The 19,744-nt window shown below is 39.9% G+C and overlaps 1 protein-coding gene across 1 annotated transcript; it reads right to left on the bottom strand.

The window, feature by feature from the left end:
- Positions 1 to 1,040: 1,040 nt before the first annotated feature.
- Positions 1,041 to 16,216, bottom strand: HAUS1 (HAUS augmin like complex subunit 1). The gene is given in 11 exon segments (XM_043558721.1): positions 1,041 to 1,388; positions 3,126 to 3,210; positions 4,452 to 4,499; positions 4,739 to 4,810; positions 6,005 to 6,070; positions 6,485 to 6,608; positions 7,859 to 7,902; positions 7,904 to 7,994; positions 9,595 to 9,730; positions 15,124 to 15,298; positions 16,097 to 16,216. Coding segments are annotated over 10 exon segments (837 nt in total). The 5' UTR covers positions 16,127 to 16,216; the 3' UTR covers positions 1,041 to 1,388; positions 3,126 to 3,159.
- Positions 16,217 to 19,744: the final 3,528 nt, after the last annotated feature.

Genomic DNA, 19,744 nt, shown 5'->3' with positions numbered 1-19,744 from the left:
AGAAATCCACGTTTTGACCTTCAGAGTTTTAATTACTGTTTGGTTCAAAATATTTTCTAATTCATATTATTATTTGATGCGTAGGTTATTTAGAATGTTTTTCTTAAATTCCAAACATAGAACTTTTTAGTTATTTTTTTTTTTATCTAATTGCATTGTGATGAGAGAACATGCTGCATGGGGTTTCTGTGCTTTTGTAGTGGTTGAGACTTCCTTTACTGCCCACTCTTGGGACAATTTTTTTTTTTTTTTAAGGTAAGCTCCATGCCCAATCTTCCAAGCTTGAACTCATGACTCTGAGATCAGGAGTCACATGCTCTACCAACTAAGCCAGACAGGAGCCCCTGGACAACTGTTGAAATGTTCTGGATACACCTAAAAAGAACGCGTATCCCGTGGCAGGTAGGTATAGGATTCTTTATATGTCCATTGGATCAAGTTTGTAAATTGTGTTGTTTAAATACTCTGTATCCTTGCTAATTTCTTTCTGCCTGTTCTTCAGCTCAGGTCATGATCTCACAGTTCATAAGTTTGAGCCCCACAGTTGGGCTCTGTGCTAACAGCTCAGAGCCTGGAGCCTGCTTCAGATTGTGTGTCTCCCTCTCTCTCTGTCCCTCTCCTGCTCACGCTCTTTCTCTCTCAAAAATAAATAAACATTAACAAAAAAATTAGGGGCACCTGGGTGGCTCAGTCGGTTAAGCATCCGACTTCGGCTCAGATCATGATCTCCCGGTTTGTGAGTTTAAGCCCCGCATTGGGCTCTGGGCTGACAGCTCAAAGCCTGCTTCGGATGCTGTGCCTCCCTCTCTCTCTGTCCCTCCCCCACTCGTGCTCTCTCTCTCTGTCTCTCTCTCAAAAGTAAACATTAACAAACTAAAATAAAAATAATATAATTACTGTTTTTACAAAATTATGCTGGTCCTAAGTTTCTTTGATTCTTACAGTGTATATGTTTGCTCTCCTTTTACTTTGAACATTAATTTCACAAGCTACTTTTATCAATTAGCTACCGCAGCTAACAATCAGCCCAAAACTCAAAATAAGCTTCAAATAACAATCATTTATTATTTCTCATGATACTATAGGTTGACTTTGTGGGCTCCTGGCCCAGGCCAGGTTGATCTCTGCTGCCTGCTGGTGGCTTGACGGGGGCTGGACAGTCTAAGAAGGCCTCATTCATATGGCTGGCAGTTGGCAGCCTGCTTGTCTTGGGTGGGGGCAAGGCTCGGCTGGAATCACTTGTTTCTGCTCCATGTAGCTTCTCATCTGCCAACAGTTCAAGCTGCTTTACGTAGTGGTTTCAGAATTCCAGAGCCGTAAGAGAGGGCAAGCCCCAACACACAGCTTTTAATCCTCTGCTTCTGTTACATTCGCTATTGTCTCATTGTCTAAAACAAATCACAAGGCCAAGCCAAGAGGTAGAGATACAGACTTCATCTCTGGATGGGAGAAGTAGCAAAGTCACCACACAACGGGTGAGTGCCCAGGGACAGAAGAATTACTGTGGTCATTTCCACAATCAATTCAAGCTGCCTTACCAAAAACACTGGAATTAAGTCAAAAGAAAAATGACAAACTTGGGAAAAATATTTACAGGGCAAATCACAAAAGATTAATTTAGCTAATATACAAGGGGCTCTTATAAATTGTTAAGATAAAGACAAAATCACTATACCTACATGGCTAAATGATATGGACAGTTTCCAAAAAAGGAAATACAAATGTCTTTTGTATATTATATTTCCACATATTTGTGGGAAAGGAGTGGGAAATTTTTAAGGTCATTTAGGTAACCTTTAAAAAAACTGATTGCAGGTGGCTGGGTGGCTCAATTGGTTAAGCATCTGACTTCAGTTCAGGTCATGATCTCACGGCTTGTGAGTTTGAGCCCTGCATCGGGCTCTGTGCTGACAACTCAGACCAGGGAGCTTGTTTCAGATTTTATGTCTCCCTCTCTCTCTAACCCTCCCCCACTCATGCTGTGTCTCTGTCTCTCACAAATTAATAAACATTTAAAAAAGAACTGATTGCAAAAACAAAACCCCTCGTTTCATTTTCCTCTTTTTTAAAAATTAAACTGGTTGCTGGGGTGCCTGGGTGGCTCAGTTGGTTGAGTGGTTGACTTCAGCTCAGGTCATGATCTCTCAGTTTGTGGGTTCAAGCCCCGCATCGGGCTCTGTGCTGACAGCTCAGAGCCTGGAGCCTGCTTTGGATTCTGTGACTCCCTCCCTCTCTGCCGCTCCCCTACTTGCGCTCTCTTTTTTTCTCAAAAAATGAATAAATATTAAAAGAAAAAAAAAAGCCATGACAGAGGATCATACTTTAAAAATAAACAAAATAAATTTAATTAAACTTGTTGCTTCTTAATCACATGGTACAAAATTTTTCAAAGTACAAAAAGGAACACAATGAAAACTTTCTCCTTCTTTTTCCCTATACCACGGTTGTAACGGCCTTTGATTTTACTTATAAAAGATCTTGCCATGTAGGAATTTTTTAGTCCAAATTTTCAAATAATTCTATCATTTCATTTATGACTCCTGGATTTGGGTCCTCTGTTATTGACTCTATGATTATTTAAAAGTCAAAACATTAAAGCTTTTCCCTGGTTTCTCTTACTGTCTTTTTTTTTTTTTTTAACATTTAAATCTTTGATCCTTGGGATTATCCTGACATAAGGCATGAAATAAGGATATAGCACCATGGGTTGAATTATATGTCTCTCTACTACTGATTTAAAAGGTCATCTCTTTCAACTAAATTCCTGCATATATTAACATCTGGAGGTAGGCAGGTGATTGATCAGAAGGAAGGCAGCAAAACCCTAGAGGGAGGGCTGGGGAGAAACGTAAGTTGAGTTACAGAACTCTTCACTTAGTTGGCCTCACAAGTGACTGCATGACAACTGTCATAATGTTCACCAAAGAGACCCACCGAGGGACACTTAACTGTCAGCAACATAGAAAACCCACAACAGTTTGTAATATGAAAACTGTGTATTTGGGCACAGAAATGCAATACACAACCAGAAACCACTGTTCCATCAACAGTGACATTATTATACAGGTGTTAAATTATTAAGGCACAGGAGAGGAAACAATTCTTTCAAGTCCTATTCAATTTACTTTGTTAGGGACGATGAAGCTTACTGGACTCTGGTCACAGTTCCATCATATCTACTTTCTTTGTAAGCTCAGCTTCAATGGTATCCTAAAGGAAGAAAGAACCACCATCAATTCTACAAATAAGGATATAAAACAGGTCCTCTAACTTCTAGTGTTATTTAAAATAAGGGAAGCAAAAAAGAAAAACATTAAAACAGAAATTTTTAAAAATACAATTATAAATATTAAATATGTGTTTAGACATTCCTTGCTTTTACCTCGCCCCCCTCTTTCCCACACCCTAAGTTTTCAGACCCCTGATTCTAGTTAACATCTCAAGGGGGAAAAACCCTTTAGAGAGATGAATCAGTGTATCAGTATAAAGACACACGAACACATTTTTCTGACCTCTGCTGCTTGACCAATGCATTTCCTCAACATCTCTCACGTCACCTCTTTTCTTCTCTCGTTGACACTTTCTCATTACTTCTCACCTGGTCTAAATACACCAACCGTTTCTGCAGTTTTCTTTCTCCTCCTTCTAATCCACCCTATATACTGATTCCAGAATAATCTTCCTAAAAACTGGCCTAATCAAAAAGCATAGCTCTGATCACATTTCATTTCTCTCTAGCTTAGAAAGTTAAGAAACACACAGCAATGTTCAGTGGTCCCACACAGCCTCCAAGTTCAACTCCCTTTATATTTAAGGTCCTTTATATCATAAACCAATTGACCTTCTTTAGTCCTATTGTCCACTGCATACCCCTAAACAGCTGGGCCGCATCACTTGTCAAAGCTTGGAAAAGTCCTCCGTTTTCTAGTTCATACACCTTTGTTAATTCATTTGCTTAGAATATTCTGGCTTGGGACACCTGGGTGGCTTAACTGGTTAAACATCCGAGTCTTGATTTAAGCTTGGGTCATAAACTCACAGTTTGTGAGATCGAGCCCTGGGTCGCTGTTAGCACAGAGCCTGCTTGGGATTCTCTCTCTCCCTCTTTCTGCCCCTCCCCTGCTTGCTCTGTCTCTCTCTCTCAAAATAAACTAATAAATTAAAAAAAAAAAAAAAAGAATATTCTGTCTTGCAACCCCCCTTTTCCAATTAGGAAAATCTATGCGAAAATGTAAAAGACATAAAAGGTCACTATATATTTTTTATGCAAAGAAACACATACACATATCCAAAAAAGTATTAAAAAACGCATGGTAATGACACACAACAGCTTTGAGACCGTGGTTTACCTTGGAATAGGAAGGAAAGAAGGGTGGAGGGAGCTGTAGCCATATCAGTGTTTTTTCCTTTATTTTTAAAAAATAGGAAGGAAAAAAACTGGAACTACTTACTAGTTCCCGCTTTGCTTCTTCAATTTTCACCTGAGCAAGCGACGGATTCTTTTAAAGAAAAATAAAACAAAGAAAGATTATGTTGCTTCAACTAGGACTCAAGGAGAAAAAGTGCAACAATCTTTTTCAAAAGGCAAAACACCCTACAGAGTGTATCCAGTGCACACACAACACTGAAACTCAGCGGAGACTTGAAAGCCTTAAACATGAACCCAGTATTTTCATGATCAGTTAGTACCCCCGGGGAAAGTTGGCGACGACTTTTTTTAATTCATAAAAATAATTACCGGCATTAAATCTAAATAGGACTCCAATTTTTTCTTCAAAGGTATTGTCTGTCGTTTTAGTTCTGCCAATTTCTGGGGGTGGAAAAAAATCCAAGAGTCACAGAGTGATAGAGATATTCATAACGCAACTAAATATTGCTCATTTCTGAAATAAAACATTATAAATGTTAACATTAAGATATTTTAAATAATATATCAAATTGTATCAATGTGTTCAATGAGGTTCAAAGATATAGGAATAACAAACTCACTTCCAATGGAAACAATCCTTATTAGATGCTTAAAATAGAAAAGTTATACTCCCATTTATTAAGAATTAGATCTAAATGGGGCACCTGCTGGCTCTGTTGGTAAAGCATGCAACTATTGATCTCAGGGTTTAAGTTTGAAACCTACAATGGGTGTAGAGATGACTTAAAATGTTTAAAGGGGCACCTGGGTGGCTTAGTTGGTTAAGCGCCTGACTCTTGATTTTGGCTCAGATTATGATCTCACGGTTCCTGAGTTCAAGGCCCATGTCAGGCTCTGTGCTGACAGCATGGAGCCTGCTTGGGATTCTTTCTCTCTTTCTTTTTCTGCCCCTCCCCTGCTCTCTTGCTCTCTCTCTCAAAATAAGTGTTTTAAAAATTAAAAAGAAATGAAAAAGAAATAAAATCTTAAAAAAAAGAGACTAGGATCTAAATATGCTGTCTAGGAAGACAGAATAATGTGATCAAGAGGAATCAGAATGTAAGGGAACAATTAGAATCTCAAATACATACTTATGAATTGTCAACTTTAGATTCCCAAATCAAAGTATAAAAAAATCTTAAGAATAAATAAGTAATAATAAAATAAAACAAAGCCCCCTCTTTCTCCCTCTTCCTATCAAAATACATGAAACACTTACACAACCTAAAAACCTAGAATTGCATCCTATATGAGTTTTGGAGCCTGCATTTTTACTGTACATGGAAAGAGAAGAAGAGGACCTACATGGTTAGCACATAATCCCTCAATAAATGTATTTTATAAATAAATCAATAATATATAACGGACTCTAGCAAAGAGTTTCTGGCATATAGTAGTAAATAAAGGAAACCAAACAAATGTGAGGATAGATACAGCTAACCACGTAATAAAGGTATAAATACTAGTGAACATAAAGTACAGAGGTAAAGAAAAACAGGTCAATAGTGAATAAAGCTCTCTAAAAAGAAGCAAATGAAAAGGCAGATTGTGTGCTAAGATTCTAAAGAAAGCTAAATTGGGTTAAAATAGGCTCACCTCTGAGAGCGCTACGAGGGACTGGTGAGACAGAGAAGCATCCATGCCTCTGGTGGAAAGTTGCTCCTATAATTACAAAAAAGGGAATTTAGGGAAAAAAGTGAAAAGGGAAAAAGTATTTTCAAAGTGACCATCGTGACATATTTTCATCATATAACACAGTAAAGAGAAGCTACAAATCATAGATGAAAGACCACATGCATCTAAGCAGTTCTATGCTGCATGTGGGTCATTTCAAACAGTCACAGATTTGTGACAAGGTGGGTTCAGCGCTAAGAGTTGGGGCCCCCGGGCTTTGGGGCCTGGCTGCCTGTGTTTGAATCTGGATCCACTGCTAAGCAGCTACGTGACCTTGGGTAAGTGACCTATCTTCTCTGTAGTTCCCTTATCTGTAAAAAAGTAAGCATATGTCTAGTTGCGAGGATGAAGGTCGACAAGAAGTCTGAAAAGAACTAAATATATTCAGTCCTTTGTACAAACCTCTGCAGCTTTGATTCCAAATCTGAACTCCTCCGACTTTGCTTTTAGGAAATCCATGTTCTGAAGACGATGGTCAACTTTGGCCCTTTCCGTAGACAGATGCAACTCTGCCTTCTTTAGATCCCTTTAAAAAGTAGAGTTGAACCCATGGGGGAGGGGAAGGAAAAAAAAAAAGAGGTTAGAGTGGGAGAGAGCCAAAGCATAAGAGACTCTTAAAAACTGAGAACAAACTGAGGGTTGATGGGGGGTGGGAGGGAGAGGAGGGTGGGTGATGGGTATTGAGGAGGGCACCTTTTGGGATGACCACTGGGTGTTGTATGGAAACCAATTTGACAATAAACTTCATATATTGAAAAAAAAAAGTAGAGTTGAAAACATTTTCTTCTCCTCAGTGGAATTATTATTAAAAAAATACTCTGGATTAGCCAAAAGTAGACAACTTTCTTTTGCTTTCTACTTGCTACTTTCTACCATAGATTTTATACCCCGGACTAGCTACGGTGTATTCTCCCAGGTCATTCTCCACTCCATGTTGCCACCTGGGATTTTTCTCATGGAATACTAAGTAATTTTAAGATTAATCTATGCCAGTTATTCTTGGAGAAAGTGAACCTGCTATTTAAAAAAGTGATTTAATATATCCTAAAGCAATTTGAATTATGGAAGTCTCAAAGCCTTCTTTCCTAAATGTGACATGATACAGTGCCTTGCATATACATACTTAATATTTGTTAAATAAATTTACACACCACCAAATTACTTGTGCATATCCACACTCCTGATCTATAGCATCTAATCTCTGGGGCAACCAAATATAATGTGACTTTAGGTTGCACCATGGCTTATAAGTTAAAAAGAAAAATTCACATACATTTTCAAAATTATAAAACCCAGGCTATTTAATTATTTTTAATTTTTTTCTTTCATGTTTATTTATTTTTGAGAGAGAGACAGACAGACAGAGTGTGAGAGGGGGAGGGGCAGAGAGAGAGAGAGGGTAACACAGACTCTGAAGCAGGCTCCAGGCTTCAAGCTGTCAGCACAGAGCCCAATGTGGGGCTCGAACTCACAAACCGTGAGATTGTGACCTGAGCTGAAGATGGACACTTAAATGACTGAGTCACCCAGGCGCCCCAAACCCCAGGCTATTTATAAAAGAGAAAAAATGGTAAGAAAAAGTATGAAGTAAAAGGCGAAAGTCTGTACCCAATCCCTACTTCCACCCAAGTCATTTTTTACTTAGAAAACCATGTATGGACTCCAGTTTCTAATGTGTTTGTTTTAAATCCCGTCTACTGTCAAAACTAAATCTGACACTGTCCTGTTACTGCCTGTATAACAAACATCATCACCACTTTCAACTCAGTTACTTACTCTCGTAGACATTTTTCCAACACTAAAGTTGCAGTTAGATTTTTTTTCAAGTTTCGCCAATTCAAGCTTGATTTCTTCATTTTTGGATTTGGTACGGAAAAGATCAGACGTCAAATCATTCACTGCGGGGATAAAACTAAAAAAAGGATCTGGTCACATAAATGGACATTAAGGACAATAATGGTAATTATTCCTCATTTCTAACAATGATTTTGTCTTAATGTGGATTCTTCTGTAATCATGCTCTATGCACTTTTTTAATAATTAAAAAAATTTTAACGTTTATTCATTTTTGAGAGTGCGTACACGCGAGTGGGGGAGGGGCGCAGAGAGAGAGAGAGAGAGAGAGAGAGAGAGAATCCAAAGCCTGCTCGACGCTGTCAGCACAAAGCCTGACATGGGGCTCAAGCTCATGAACTGTGAGATCATGACCTGAGCTGAAGTCAGACGCTCAACTGACTGAGCCATCCAGGCGCTCCTCTCTGTATTTTTTTTATATGCTGTTCCCATTTCCTGGAAAGCTCTTCTTCAGGTAAATTTCAATTCGTCTTTTAAAATTCAAATAAGATTCACTCCCGTTCTGGAACTCACTACCCCTTTCTCTGTACTACTTACCAACAGGTTGTACATTCTTATACTGTTAAAGGTGTCACTCTATGTCATAGTTTTACATACCCATCTCCCCTATTTGACTGTGAGCAGAGACTGTCCTTGCTGCCAATTATTATCCTATTCATCTCTGCTTCCTCAGAGCAGAGCTATATGCCTAGCGTATAACTAGTATTTGGTGTCTGCTGAATTGACTGAATTCAAGTTTAGGTTTCTTATGTTCTTATACCTGAAACACTACTTCCTGAGAATATATATAAATTCCAAGTTTTATATGGGCAATTAAGTAGAATAGCTATACAGTTCTCTGATTGTAAGTTATAGTGGTAGTCCTAGCTGAGATATGGCCACCAACGGTAATCACATGGACTTGGGGGTCAGGCTGGGTTTGAATCCCAAATCTGCCATTTACCAGCTTGGAGAAGTTATTTAATACACCTCTCCTAAGCTTTAGTTTCCTCTTACGGTTGCTATAAAGAATAATGTCATTACATAAGTGGAATACCTATCACAAAGAATAAAGGTCCGTAATCTACTCTACCCAGTAGGGTAGGGACATGACCAAAATTCACTATGCTTAATAAGATAATTTAGATTTTTTTTTAACGTTTATTTATTTTTGAGACAGAGAGAGACAGAGCATGAACGGGGGAGGGTCAGAGAGAGGGAGACACAGAATCTGAAACAGGCTCCAGGCTCTGAGCCAGCAGCACAGAGCCCGACACGGGGCTCGAACTCACGGACCACGAGATCATGACCTGAGCTGAAGTCGGCCGCTTAACCGACTGAGCCACCCAGGTGCCCCTGAATAAGATAATTTAGGCTACTGCTTTTCTTATTGTTTACGGGGAATAATGTGTTACCTAATTTCTTTCCAAACAAATCTGAGAAGCAACTTTCACAAACCTAATCCTGAAAGAAGAAAACACTAAAATTTAAACAATGCCAGGTTTATCTGAATTAAATACATACATTTACTAGCAATGATAAGAAGGAATTAAGTAAATTCAGTGTTTTGGGATTTATTGTTAATTTCCTATATAGAATTACCCAGTGAAACAAAAAGTCCTTAGTTGAGACCTTACAGTACATATGATTACAGAAATGAAAACTGTCACAAGAATTACCTAGCTAGTGAGGAATCCTTTGTTTCAAGGGCCACTGCACTGTCAACCAAAGCATTCAGGTACCTAGAACCAGCGCCAGACAGATTGGCAGGGGAAAAATTCACACTTTCCATGAGAAGGTCTTGAAGGTGCTTGGCTGAAAAGATATAAGAGTTCTATGGTGACTAAGATGTTTGTTTTACTTTAATTTTTAACAGCTTTAATGACAACTTATCATATACCATATAATCCGCTCACCCAAAGTATACAACTCAATAGCTTTTAGTGTATTCACAGAGTTGTATACCCATCAATACAATCAATTTTAGAACATTTTCATTGCCCCAAAAAGAAACCCCACCATTTCTTAGTCATCATATTCCAATTCCCCAACCCATGAAGCCCTAGCAACCACTAATCTACATTCTGTCTTTTCTCATTTCATATTTGGGTATATACCTAGGAGTGGAACTGGTGGTCATATGGTAACTATGTTTTAACCATTTGAGGAATTGCCAGACTGTTTTCCAAAGGGACTGTATGATTTTACATTCCCACCAGAAGTGTATGAGGATTTCAATTTCTCTGTATCTTTACCAACAAGTTTTTGTTTGTTTGTTTTACCAACAGTTGTTTATTTGTCTTTTTTTTTTTTTTGCATAGTGGTCATTCACAGAACTTAATAAATGGTTACTCAAGACCCGAATATTTTTATTTTTGATTATAGCCCTCCTTATAGTTGTGAAAAGGAATTGTGGTTTTCATTTGCATTTCCCTGATGGCTAATAATGCTGGCTTAATGGTCATTTTTATATTTTCTTGGGAGAGATGTATATTCACATCCCTTTCCCATTTTTAATTGGGTAATATGTCTTTTTATTACTGGGTTGTAAGAGTTCTTTATATGTTGTAAATACAGGTCCCTTATCAGATATGATTTATAAATGTTTTCTCCCATTCTGTAGGTTGTTTTCTTCACTTATTTGATGGTGTCCTTTGAGAACAAAAGTTTTAATTTTGATGATGTACAATTTATCTACTCTTTCTTTTGTTGTTTGTGTTTAGGGACTCATAGCTACGAAACCATTGCCAAATTCAAGGTCATAAAGATATACACCAATGTTGTCTTCAGAGTTTTAGGTTTAGCTCTTACATTTAGGTTTTTCATTTATTTTGAGTTAATTCTTACATATGGTATGAGGCAGGATCCAACCTCATTCTTGTACATGTGGATATCCAGTTAGCCCAGCACTGGTCATTGAAAAGGCTATTTTTTTCCTGCACTGAATTGTCTCGTTACCCTTGTCAAAAAATCAAGAGACCAGGGGTGCCTGTCTGGCTTACTTGATGGAACATGTGACTCTTGATCTTGGGGTTGTGAGTCTGAGACCCATGTTGGGTGTAGAAATTACTTAAAAATAAAATATTAAAAAAAAAATCAATAGACCAGGAGTTAAGGCTTCCAGCCTACCAGTGCAAAGAGCTCTGCATACCTGCTGTCCAGTGAAAGTGGTGAAAATTGTAAACAAACACACAAACAAAGAAACCCAACCATGTAAAAACACAAACACAAAAACAAAACCAGAACTAAAACACAATGATTTAAAGCCTCTGGAAATGGTCCTAAGAACAAACAGCAAATGAAGAAACATCTATTCAAGAAAATCTATGACAATTCAGTAAGGAAGGTGAGTTTGTGATATGTAAACCAAAACCACTCTCTCCTTCTCTCTCCCAGTTCAGGGAGGCAGAGACTCCACTCCAGACTGTTGTAGTCAAGAACACAGGGATCCCTCTGCCCCTAGCTCCCAGCCAGAGGGCTTTCTTTCCAGGAGGAATAGGACTTCAGTGTTTCTCATCCTGCCACCAGCTCTCTGTTGCTGAGACTAAGTCCTAGATGAATGTGGATGAGAGGTGTGGGCTCTCCCACCCAGCCACTGTTCTTAGTATCAAGCTCTACCGTGGGTGAGCATCTACCATGCTGAGAATACCAGGGCCCTGAGGGCCCTTGCACCAGCTCATGAGGTGGTGATTTCAGACCAGGAAAGTCAAGTCAAGAGGACCTAAGTCTGCTGTACTCCCCCGTCCACCAAGCACTCAGCATCTACACTAGGGTGTCACTTGGAGAAAACCTTGCTATTGTCTCTACCCTCACCTCCAGATCACTGGCTCAGAGATTTTATGCAGAGGAAGAAGCAAGCCATAGAAGAGATAATGCCCAGTATCTTCCCAAAGGAACTGATTTCATTTGCAACAGAGCCTGGAGAAGTCCAAACCTAAGGAGACTCTCGAAAACAATGGAAGTTATAGTAAAAAGCAATTGGGAGAAGAGTCAAACTGCGGGCTAGTTAGTTTACATGGGAGAACCAGAAAATAAGACATCTAGGAGGGGCCATCCTTGGGTCACAACAAATCAAACACTGCCCTGTAAAACTACTCCTTTAAGGGTGCCAGAATTTGATTGAATTAGCTTGTAGAACAATTTATGTCCCACATAAATTGATAAATTTATTCATCAATAAATAAATCATAAATTGATTATTGCTGAAAACAATAATCAGCTGTCAATTACCAGAATTTTACACCTGGATGTGGTCTATGAAAGAGAGTAAGACAGTCCCCAAAACCACTGACATCCCAGAGTGACTGTGGGAATACTTAAGTCTGTGCCTCCCTGAGGAGCAAAATCAGAGGCTTAACACCATCAGGGGTAAATAGACTTCATTAAAAGCAGTCAGTCACTAAGTAAATAAGAAAATAACAATGAAAACAAGCTCTGGGGCGCTGGGGGTGTTGGGAGACTAGTACTCAGAGTTGCTACATTACCTAAAATGTCCAGTTTCCAACAAAAATATACAGGCATGCAAAACGACAAAGCATGACCCATAGTAAAATGTAAGCAAAAGAAACTGCCTGTCAGAATGACTAGATATTGGATTTGTCAGAAAAAGACTTCAAAACAGCCATAATAAATATGTTCACAGTACTAAAGGAAACCATGATTAAAGAAGTAACAAAAGGTATAAGGACAATGTTGTATCAGATAGAGACTATCAAAAAAAGATAGAAATTATAAATGGAAATTCTAGAGTTGAAGAGTACAATAACTACAATGAAAAGTTCACTAGAGAAAACAAACAATAGATTTGAAGTAGCAGAATAAATAATAAGTGAACTTTAAGATAAAGTGATAAGAGATTATGGAAGCTGAAGAACAGAGAGGAAAAAAGTGGGCGCACTTGGGTGGCTGAGTGTCTAACTCTTGATTCCAGCTCAGGTCATGATCTCAGGGTTGTGGGATCGAGCCCCACATCGGGCTCCTTGCTGAGCAATGGAGCTCTCTCTCTCTCTCTTTCCCCTTCTATCCTGCTTGTGTGCTCTCTCTCTCTAAAATAAAAATTTTTTTTTAAAGTGAAAAATAAAAGAGCCTCAGAAAAATGAGGAAACCATTAGGCACACCAACATATGTACAATGGTCATACAGAAGAGAAAAAGCAGAAAAAATAGTCAAAGAAATAATGCCTGAAACGTTCCCATATTTATTGAAAAACAATAATTTACAAATTCAAGGAATAACTCAACAAATCCAAGTAGGATAAATGCAGAGAGCTCCACAAACATACATATCAAAGTAAAAATGTTGAAGTAAAAGATAAGGAGACAATCTCGAGACAATCTTGTTCTCACAGCAAAAGAAAAAGGACTTGTTATTTACAAGGAAACCCCAATAAGATTAACAGTTGACTTCTTGGCAGAAACAGTGGAGGCCAGAAAGCAATGGAACAACATAGTGGAAAGTGTTCTAAAAGAAAATCTGTCAACAGAGAATCCTACATCTAGCAAAACTATCTTTCAAAAATGAATGCAAATAAAGACTCCCAGATAGACAAAAACTGAGAGAATTGGTTGCCAGCAGTCTTGACTTATAAGAAATACTAAAGGAAGTTCTGCAGGCTAAAAGCAAGTGACCCCAAACAATAATTCAAATGCACATGAAAACAACAATGAACACCAGGAAAGGTGGCCAGGGAATTATAAAGAGTATAAATGCATATTTTTTTCTCCTGATTTAAAAAGCAATTGTAGGGGCGCCTGGGTGGCGAAGTCGGTTAAGCGTCCGACTTCAGCCAGGTCACGATCTCGCGGTCCGTGAGTTCGAGCCCCGCGTCGGGCTCTGGGCTGATGGCTCAGAGCCTGGAGCCTGTTTCCGATTCTGTGTCTCCCTCTCTCTCTGCCCTTCCCCCGTTCATGCTCTGTCTCTCTCTGTCCCAAAAATAAATAAATGTTGGAAAAAAAAATTAAAAAAAAAAAAGCAATTGTAGGGGCGCCTGGGTGGCTCAGTTGGTTAAGCGGCCGACTTCGGCCCAGGTCATGATCTCGCGGTCCGTGAGTTCGAGCCCCGCGTCGGGCTCTGTGCTGACAGCTCAGAGCCTGGAGCCTGTTTCAGATTCTATGTCTCCCTCTCTCTGACCCTCCCCCGTTCATGCTTTGTCTCTCTCTGTCTCAAAAATAAATAAACGTTAAAAAAAAAATTTTTTTTAAAGCAATTGTATAACATAATATGCATACAAAGTACTGCTGGGTCATAGAAATGTAATATATATGCTAAAAGCAGTACACCACAACAAAAAGTCCATTTTGCTGTATGTTAACTTTTATTTTTTTTTTATTTAAAATTTTTTTTTTCAACGTTTTATTTTTATTTTTGGGACAGAGAGAGACAGAGCATGAACGGGGTAGGGGCAGAGAGAGAGGGAGACACAGAATCTGAAACAGGCTCCAGGCTCTGAGCCATCAGCCCAGAGACTGACGCGGGGCTCGAACTCACGGACCGCGAGATCGTGACCTGGCTGAAGTCGGACGCTTAACTGACTGTGCCACCCAGGCGCCCCAAGTATGTTAACTTTTAAAAGAAAGCAGGAAAAAAGCCCACACATAGAATTACAATATAAATTGCACTACACTCAAAACACGGAATGTAACACATGCCACACATGTAAGTTAGTTAAATACAGGGCAATTGCAAGTCTCAATTCTTTCCTCTTTTGTATATTCTGACCCATAGAAAGACTTTTATCAATTGTTTTTTTAATGTGTGGTTAGTATTATAAAAACAACAGGTTTCCCAAATACACTCTTTCAAGCTACACAGGTGTAGCATACATACTAATAGTGTGACTTGTACAAGTCTCATAGTTCATGGCTGCCACCTCAGATGTCCCAATGGCTCACTGTAACTAAATGAGATGGGGAAATAGATCAAAAAGATATGTAAGTGAAAAACCACAGGCATCTTGTATGTCAGGCTACGTTTAGCTTTATGTTTTAGGGGTTACTGTTGTGCTATCAGAGTACCAATTGAATTTATATTATAATGACATTTATTGCTTATTAAGTTGCTGTAACAGAATGGGAGGCAAATCTGGGTAAAATAAAGAAGCAAAACTAACAAACAGTCTACCTTAAATTAAAGCTTGTATACTTTAGCGTTATATATAAAATGTAGGCATCTCAAGTTATTACCTCATTCAAAACTCTTACTAATCTCACCTTCTGCTTCATATTCGCTTGCTTTCTGTTTCAAGTCCTCTATTACCAGGCAGACATCCCTGTCCCGGACTCTGTTGCGTTCTGAAAGGTGATGTAAAATCTCCGTGGTCCGAGGATTCACCTCATATTGCGGAATGGGGTGATCTCCAAATATTTTTTTCAACCACGCAGCAACCTAACCATTAAAAGAAAGGCAAAGAAAAAAAATAAAAGAAAGGCAAAGATTATAAACCTTGTTTATTGTAAAAGCATGAAGCAAATATTCGAAAGAAGTGATCAGAAGCAAAGAAAATGTGTAGAAATGTTCTATTTATTTCACATTATAATTTGCCTTTACGGAGATAGATACTAGACGTCAGGAGACAAAAGTGAGCAAGCACAAATAAAAAAATTACCATAAAACAATCCATATTTTCCTAAAGCTACAAAGCTGTATACGCTAATAATGTGCATCACTCGGATAATTTTAAAGCTCAATATGAAGGTGTTCAAGCTTTCTTATACGTGAAAAGTCTGAAAAAAAAGAGTTGCCCCCAACAACACACCAAAAGCCCCGCTGTTCTGGGAGGCACCTAGAGTTGGGATGCAGGCCGAGGAATCAGGTCAGGTGTGAAAATCCTACTAGGAAGCAGCGGTGAACGGGGAAGCTTGGCTGGAAGGTGGGTTTTGGATTTGGAAGTCCCACTCCAGTCGGCTGAGAGGGATCTCCTACCAGGGGTCTCTTCCACCGCTGTCCAAGCCCGAGTCCCTTCAAGGAGAGGCCCGGGGAAGGAAGGGAAACGCCCTTTCTGGGGGGTGGGGGGTCTAAGCGGAGTCGGGCTCCCAGATCGCCAAGGCGGGCTAAAGACCGATCCGCGGAGCAAGGGGAGGACAAAAGTTAAAATGGTGCGCCCAGGAGATGCGCAGGCGAGGAGTGTGTCGCCAAAGACGCCGTTTTCCAGGACGCCGCAAAGCCCGGCTCCCGCCCCATCACCTGCGCCTCTTTCTCTTCCTGTGCTTCCATAGCCGCCGTTCCCTCAACTTCTCGAGAAGCTCCTCACGAGAGAAGTGCCGAGCTCGCTCGGAAGGCCCCGCCCACACACCGTTGGTCCCGCCCCTTCTGGGCCAAGGGTTTTTGGGAGTTGTGGTTTTTTACTAGGACTCTGGGCCTCTGAGTCCTTGGGCCAGGCTGGTGGAAGACTCCAGCACCGGAGCCTCTCTTCACTTGCTTCTACGCTCTCTCCGCTTTCCGTGGTATCATTTCCTGGGTGAGAAGTACACCTGTCTAGAACCAGCCTGTTCTTTATTTCTTATATTTTTATTTCTGAATTGAATCATTTGGCTTAAAAAAAAACCCACAAACCTGCAACTTGTTTTTTCAATAACTGATATTTGTTTCTTCCACACGGAGTGCATTAAGTTAAATGTTTTATTTTTACCTGAGCAATATGAGCCGCAGCAATCTTAATCTTATCCCTTAGTTTTCACTGCCAAAGAGCTATCTGTGCTGGAGGCTATTTTAAAACAGTTGCCAGCTGGGGCGCCTGTGTGGCTCAGTCGGTTGAGCTTCAGACTCTTGATTTCAGCTCAGGTCATAATCCCAGGGTGGTGGGAGGAGCCCCCCCACTTGGGCTCTGCACAGAGTATGGAGTCTGCTTGGGATTCTCTGTCTCCCCCAACCCCCTCTCTTCTCCTCTCTGTCTCTGTCCCTCCCCCACTCATGCAATCTCATCCTCTTTCAAAATAACATTTATTTTTTAAAAAGGAACATAATTTGCTTTAAAAAATAAAACAGTCGGGGCGCCTGGGTGACTCAGTCGGTTAAGCGTCCGACTTCGGCTCAGGTCATGATCTCACAGTCCGTGTGTTAAAGCCCTGCTCAGAGCCTGGAGCCTGCTTTGGATTTTCCTCTCTCTCTGCCCCTCCCCTGCTTATGCTCTGTCTCTCTCTGTGTCTCAAAAATAAATAAAAACATTTAAAAAAATAAAAAATAAATAAAACAGTTGACAGGAGCCAACTTCTGACACTGTTGCTGCTGCTCAGCCATTCTTCCATTCATTTCTTGCCTTCCCTAATTCTCCATCCAGTAGTTAACATGAAGAGAGGTTCTCTATATTTACACAGCAATATATAGTTTTCTACGTGTTTTATTTCAGTTTCTTTTTTTAAAATTTTCTTTTTTAATGTTCATTTAATTTCAAGAGAGATAGAGCGTGAGCAGGGGAGGGGCAGAGAAAAAGGTAGACACAGATTCTGAAGCAGGCTCCAGGCTCTGAGCTGTCAGCAAAGAGTCCAATGCAGGGCTCAAACCCATGAACCATGAGATCATGACCTGAGCCAAAGTTAGACACTTAGCCAACTGAGCCACTCAGGCATGCCTTTAGTTTCATTTTTACAAGTAGCTGGTAAAAATAGATGAACAAATTTTACCTATTTTCATGTTAAAACACACACACACACACACACACACACACACACGGATTAAATGAATTGACCAAGATTAGGTAGTAGAAGCTAGAATCTGACCATAATGTTCTGGTTCCAATTGAGTGTTTATCTTTGAAGGCTAGTTAGACCACACTGTTGCCTGCAACCTCCTGTAATATACTGTTACACCAGGAAAGGTAGACCGTGTACTCGACTGCCTGATATATGTGGTTTAAGACCAAATTGTGGAGTAGTCTTACCACTAAATATCTTTCTTCTAAGTCATGTGCATATTTAAAATGATGAAACCTTTCTTTTCAAAGGAATTTTATTAACTAGTGAATACTATATTGTATGGCTTGTTTATTCTTTTTGTTTTACTCAAATATATCTCTGCTCAGTAACCAAATATCTGGTAAGATGGTACAGCCCCTGAATGGGAAAAAGTTATCTTTATGCCCTTTGTCCACTTTCATCACTACAAATTTCACAAAATAACCCTCCAACTTTGTTGTTTTTACAAACCATTTTTTTTTTCTGCTATCCTACTATTACCCATGAGGAGAAGGATGCTCACCTTGAAAATAGAGTAGAATTATAGGGAAAGGGATTGCTGACCGTACATTTACAAGCCATCTTTTAGGAAATGACCCTTTCAACCCAGATATTCATATGCCCTACCCAAATTAAGGTTTTAGGTGTAAACCAGGATTTGGCAAATGAAGCTGAAAGATGCTTCTCAGAACACTTACAAGTGAAGGCAATATTAATAGTTTTACTATCACAAAACACCCCATATCTTACCCCCCCAATTCTGTACATATCACAAAAAATCTCAATAAAAATTCTGTATGTGTATGTGTGGGGATAGTTCTGCCCCAATCTTTTTTTTTTTTATGTTTGTTTTGAAAAAGAGAGAAATAGAGAAAGTCCAAATAAGCTAGAGCAGAGTGAGAGGAGAGACTCCCAAGCAGGCTCCTCACTGTCAGCACAGAGCTGGATTCCATTAACCATGAGATCATGACCTGAGCCAAAGTCAGACACTCAACGGACTGAGTCACTTAAGTGACAGGGCACCCCAGGAGCCCCAGTTCTGTCCCATATTTATATATATATTATAAATTATGTATATAATATATAATATAGTAATATATGTTATATATATCTATATGTATCTAGTGTTTTATAAATAATTATAAATAATTAGTGTTTATTTTTGAGAGAGAGACAGAGCACCAGCTGGGGAGGGGCAGAAAGGGAGACACAAATTTGAAGCAGGCTTCAGGCTCCCAGATGTCAGCATGGAGCCTGACACCGGGCTAGAACCCACGAACTATGAGATCATGACCTGAGATCATCACTTGAGCCAAAGTCAGATGCTTAACCCACTGAGCCCCTCAGGCACCCCTGCCCCAATCTTAATGTGTAGATATAGAAAAGGTTTTTTCTTCATTTCCATTGCATTCCAAATTTAAAAGCATAGTCCCTGCTGTCATGAAACTAGTTGCTGGTAGAGGAAACCTTGACTTCTGGTCCAGTCTGTGGTGGGACTTCTGATTCTGGTCCACTCTCAGTAGAATTGGCAACCACTCTTCTTGAATTGTGTTTGTTACCATTAAAAATTGTTCTAATATACAGTATTCATTTAGATAGAATCTAAAAGAACTGCGATTTTCCAATTTGATCGCGTACTGGATCACCTAGAATGGTGTGGGTGCCTGTCAAAAATTAAGATGCCTCCAAATTTTCGATTTTAAGAGGGTCTGGGGGTGGGGCCAGCGATCTTCGCATTCACCAGTTCGGCAAGTCCAGGGTGATAATTGTTTACCGTTGCTACAGCACCAAGGCTTTAATAGCTGTAATCTCGGACCTCCTACCCCCCCCCCCCCCCCCCCCCCCCCGTTCAACCTCCTGTCACCTTCAAACCAGCCACGCCAGGTACAGGGTGACGCCAACACCGTCTCCCTGTCGGAACCGGGCCTGAGCGCCGCATCATAGCAGGTTCCGCTACCCACATGGTCGCCAGGGGCAAGCATAAGGTCGACTCAGTAGGCCAAAATAAATGTGTGACGAATGCCTGGACCGAAGCTGGCAAAGGTCTAATCACTCATTTTTAAGTTTAAATCTAAAAATAATATTAAAAAAAAGCAACTCCACCCCCAGTCCTCCTCGAAAAGGCAAATTCGCGTCCGGAGGTGAACACGAGGGGCGGTAC

The sequence above is a fragment of the Prionailurus bengalensis genome, chromosome D3, assembly GCF_016509475.1.
Source record: "Prionailurus bengalensis isolate Pbe53 chromosome D3, Fcat_Pben_1.1_paternal_pri, whole genome shotgun sequence".
In the NCBI taxonomy this organism is placed as follows: domain Eukaryota; kingdom Metazoa; phylum Chordata; class Mammalia; order Carnivora; family Felidae; genus Prionailurus; species Prionailurus bengalensis.
Note: the sequence above shows the minus strand (reverse complement) of the source record. Positions and strands in the feature narration are given on the sequence as shown.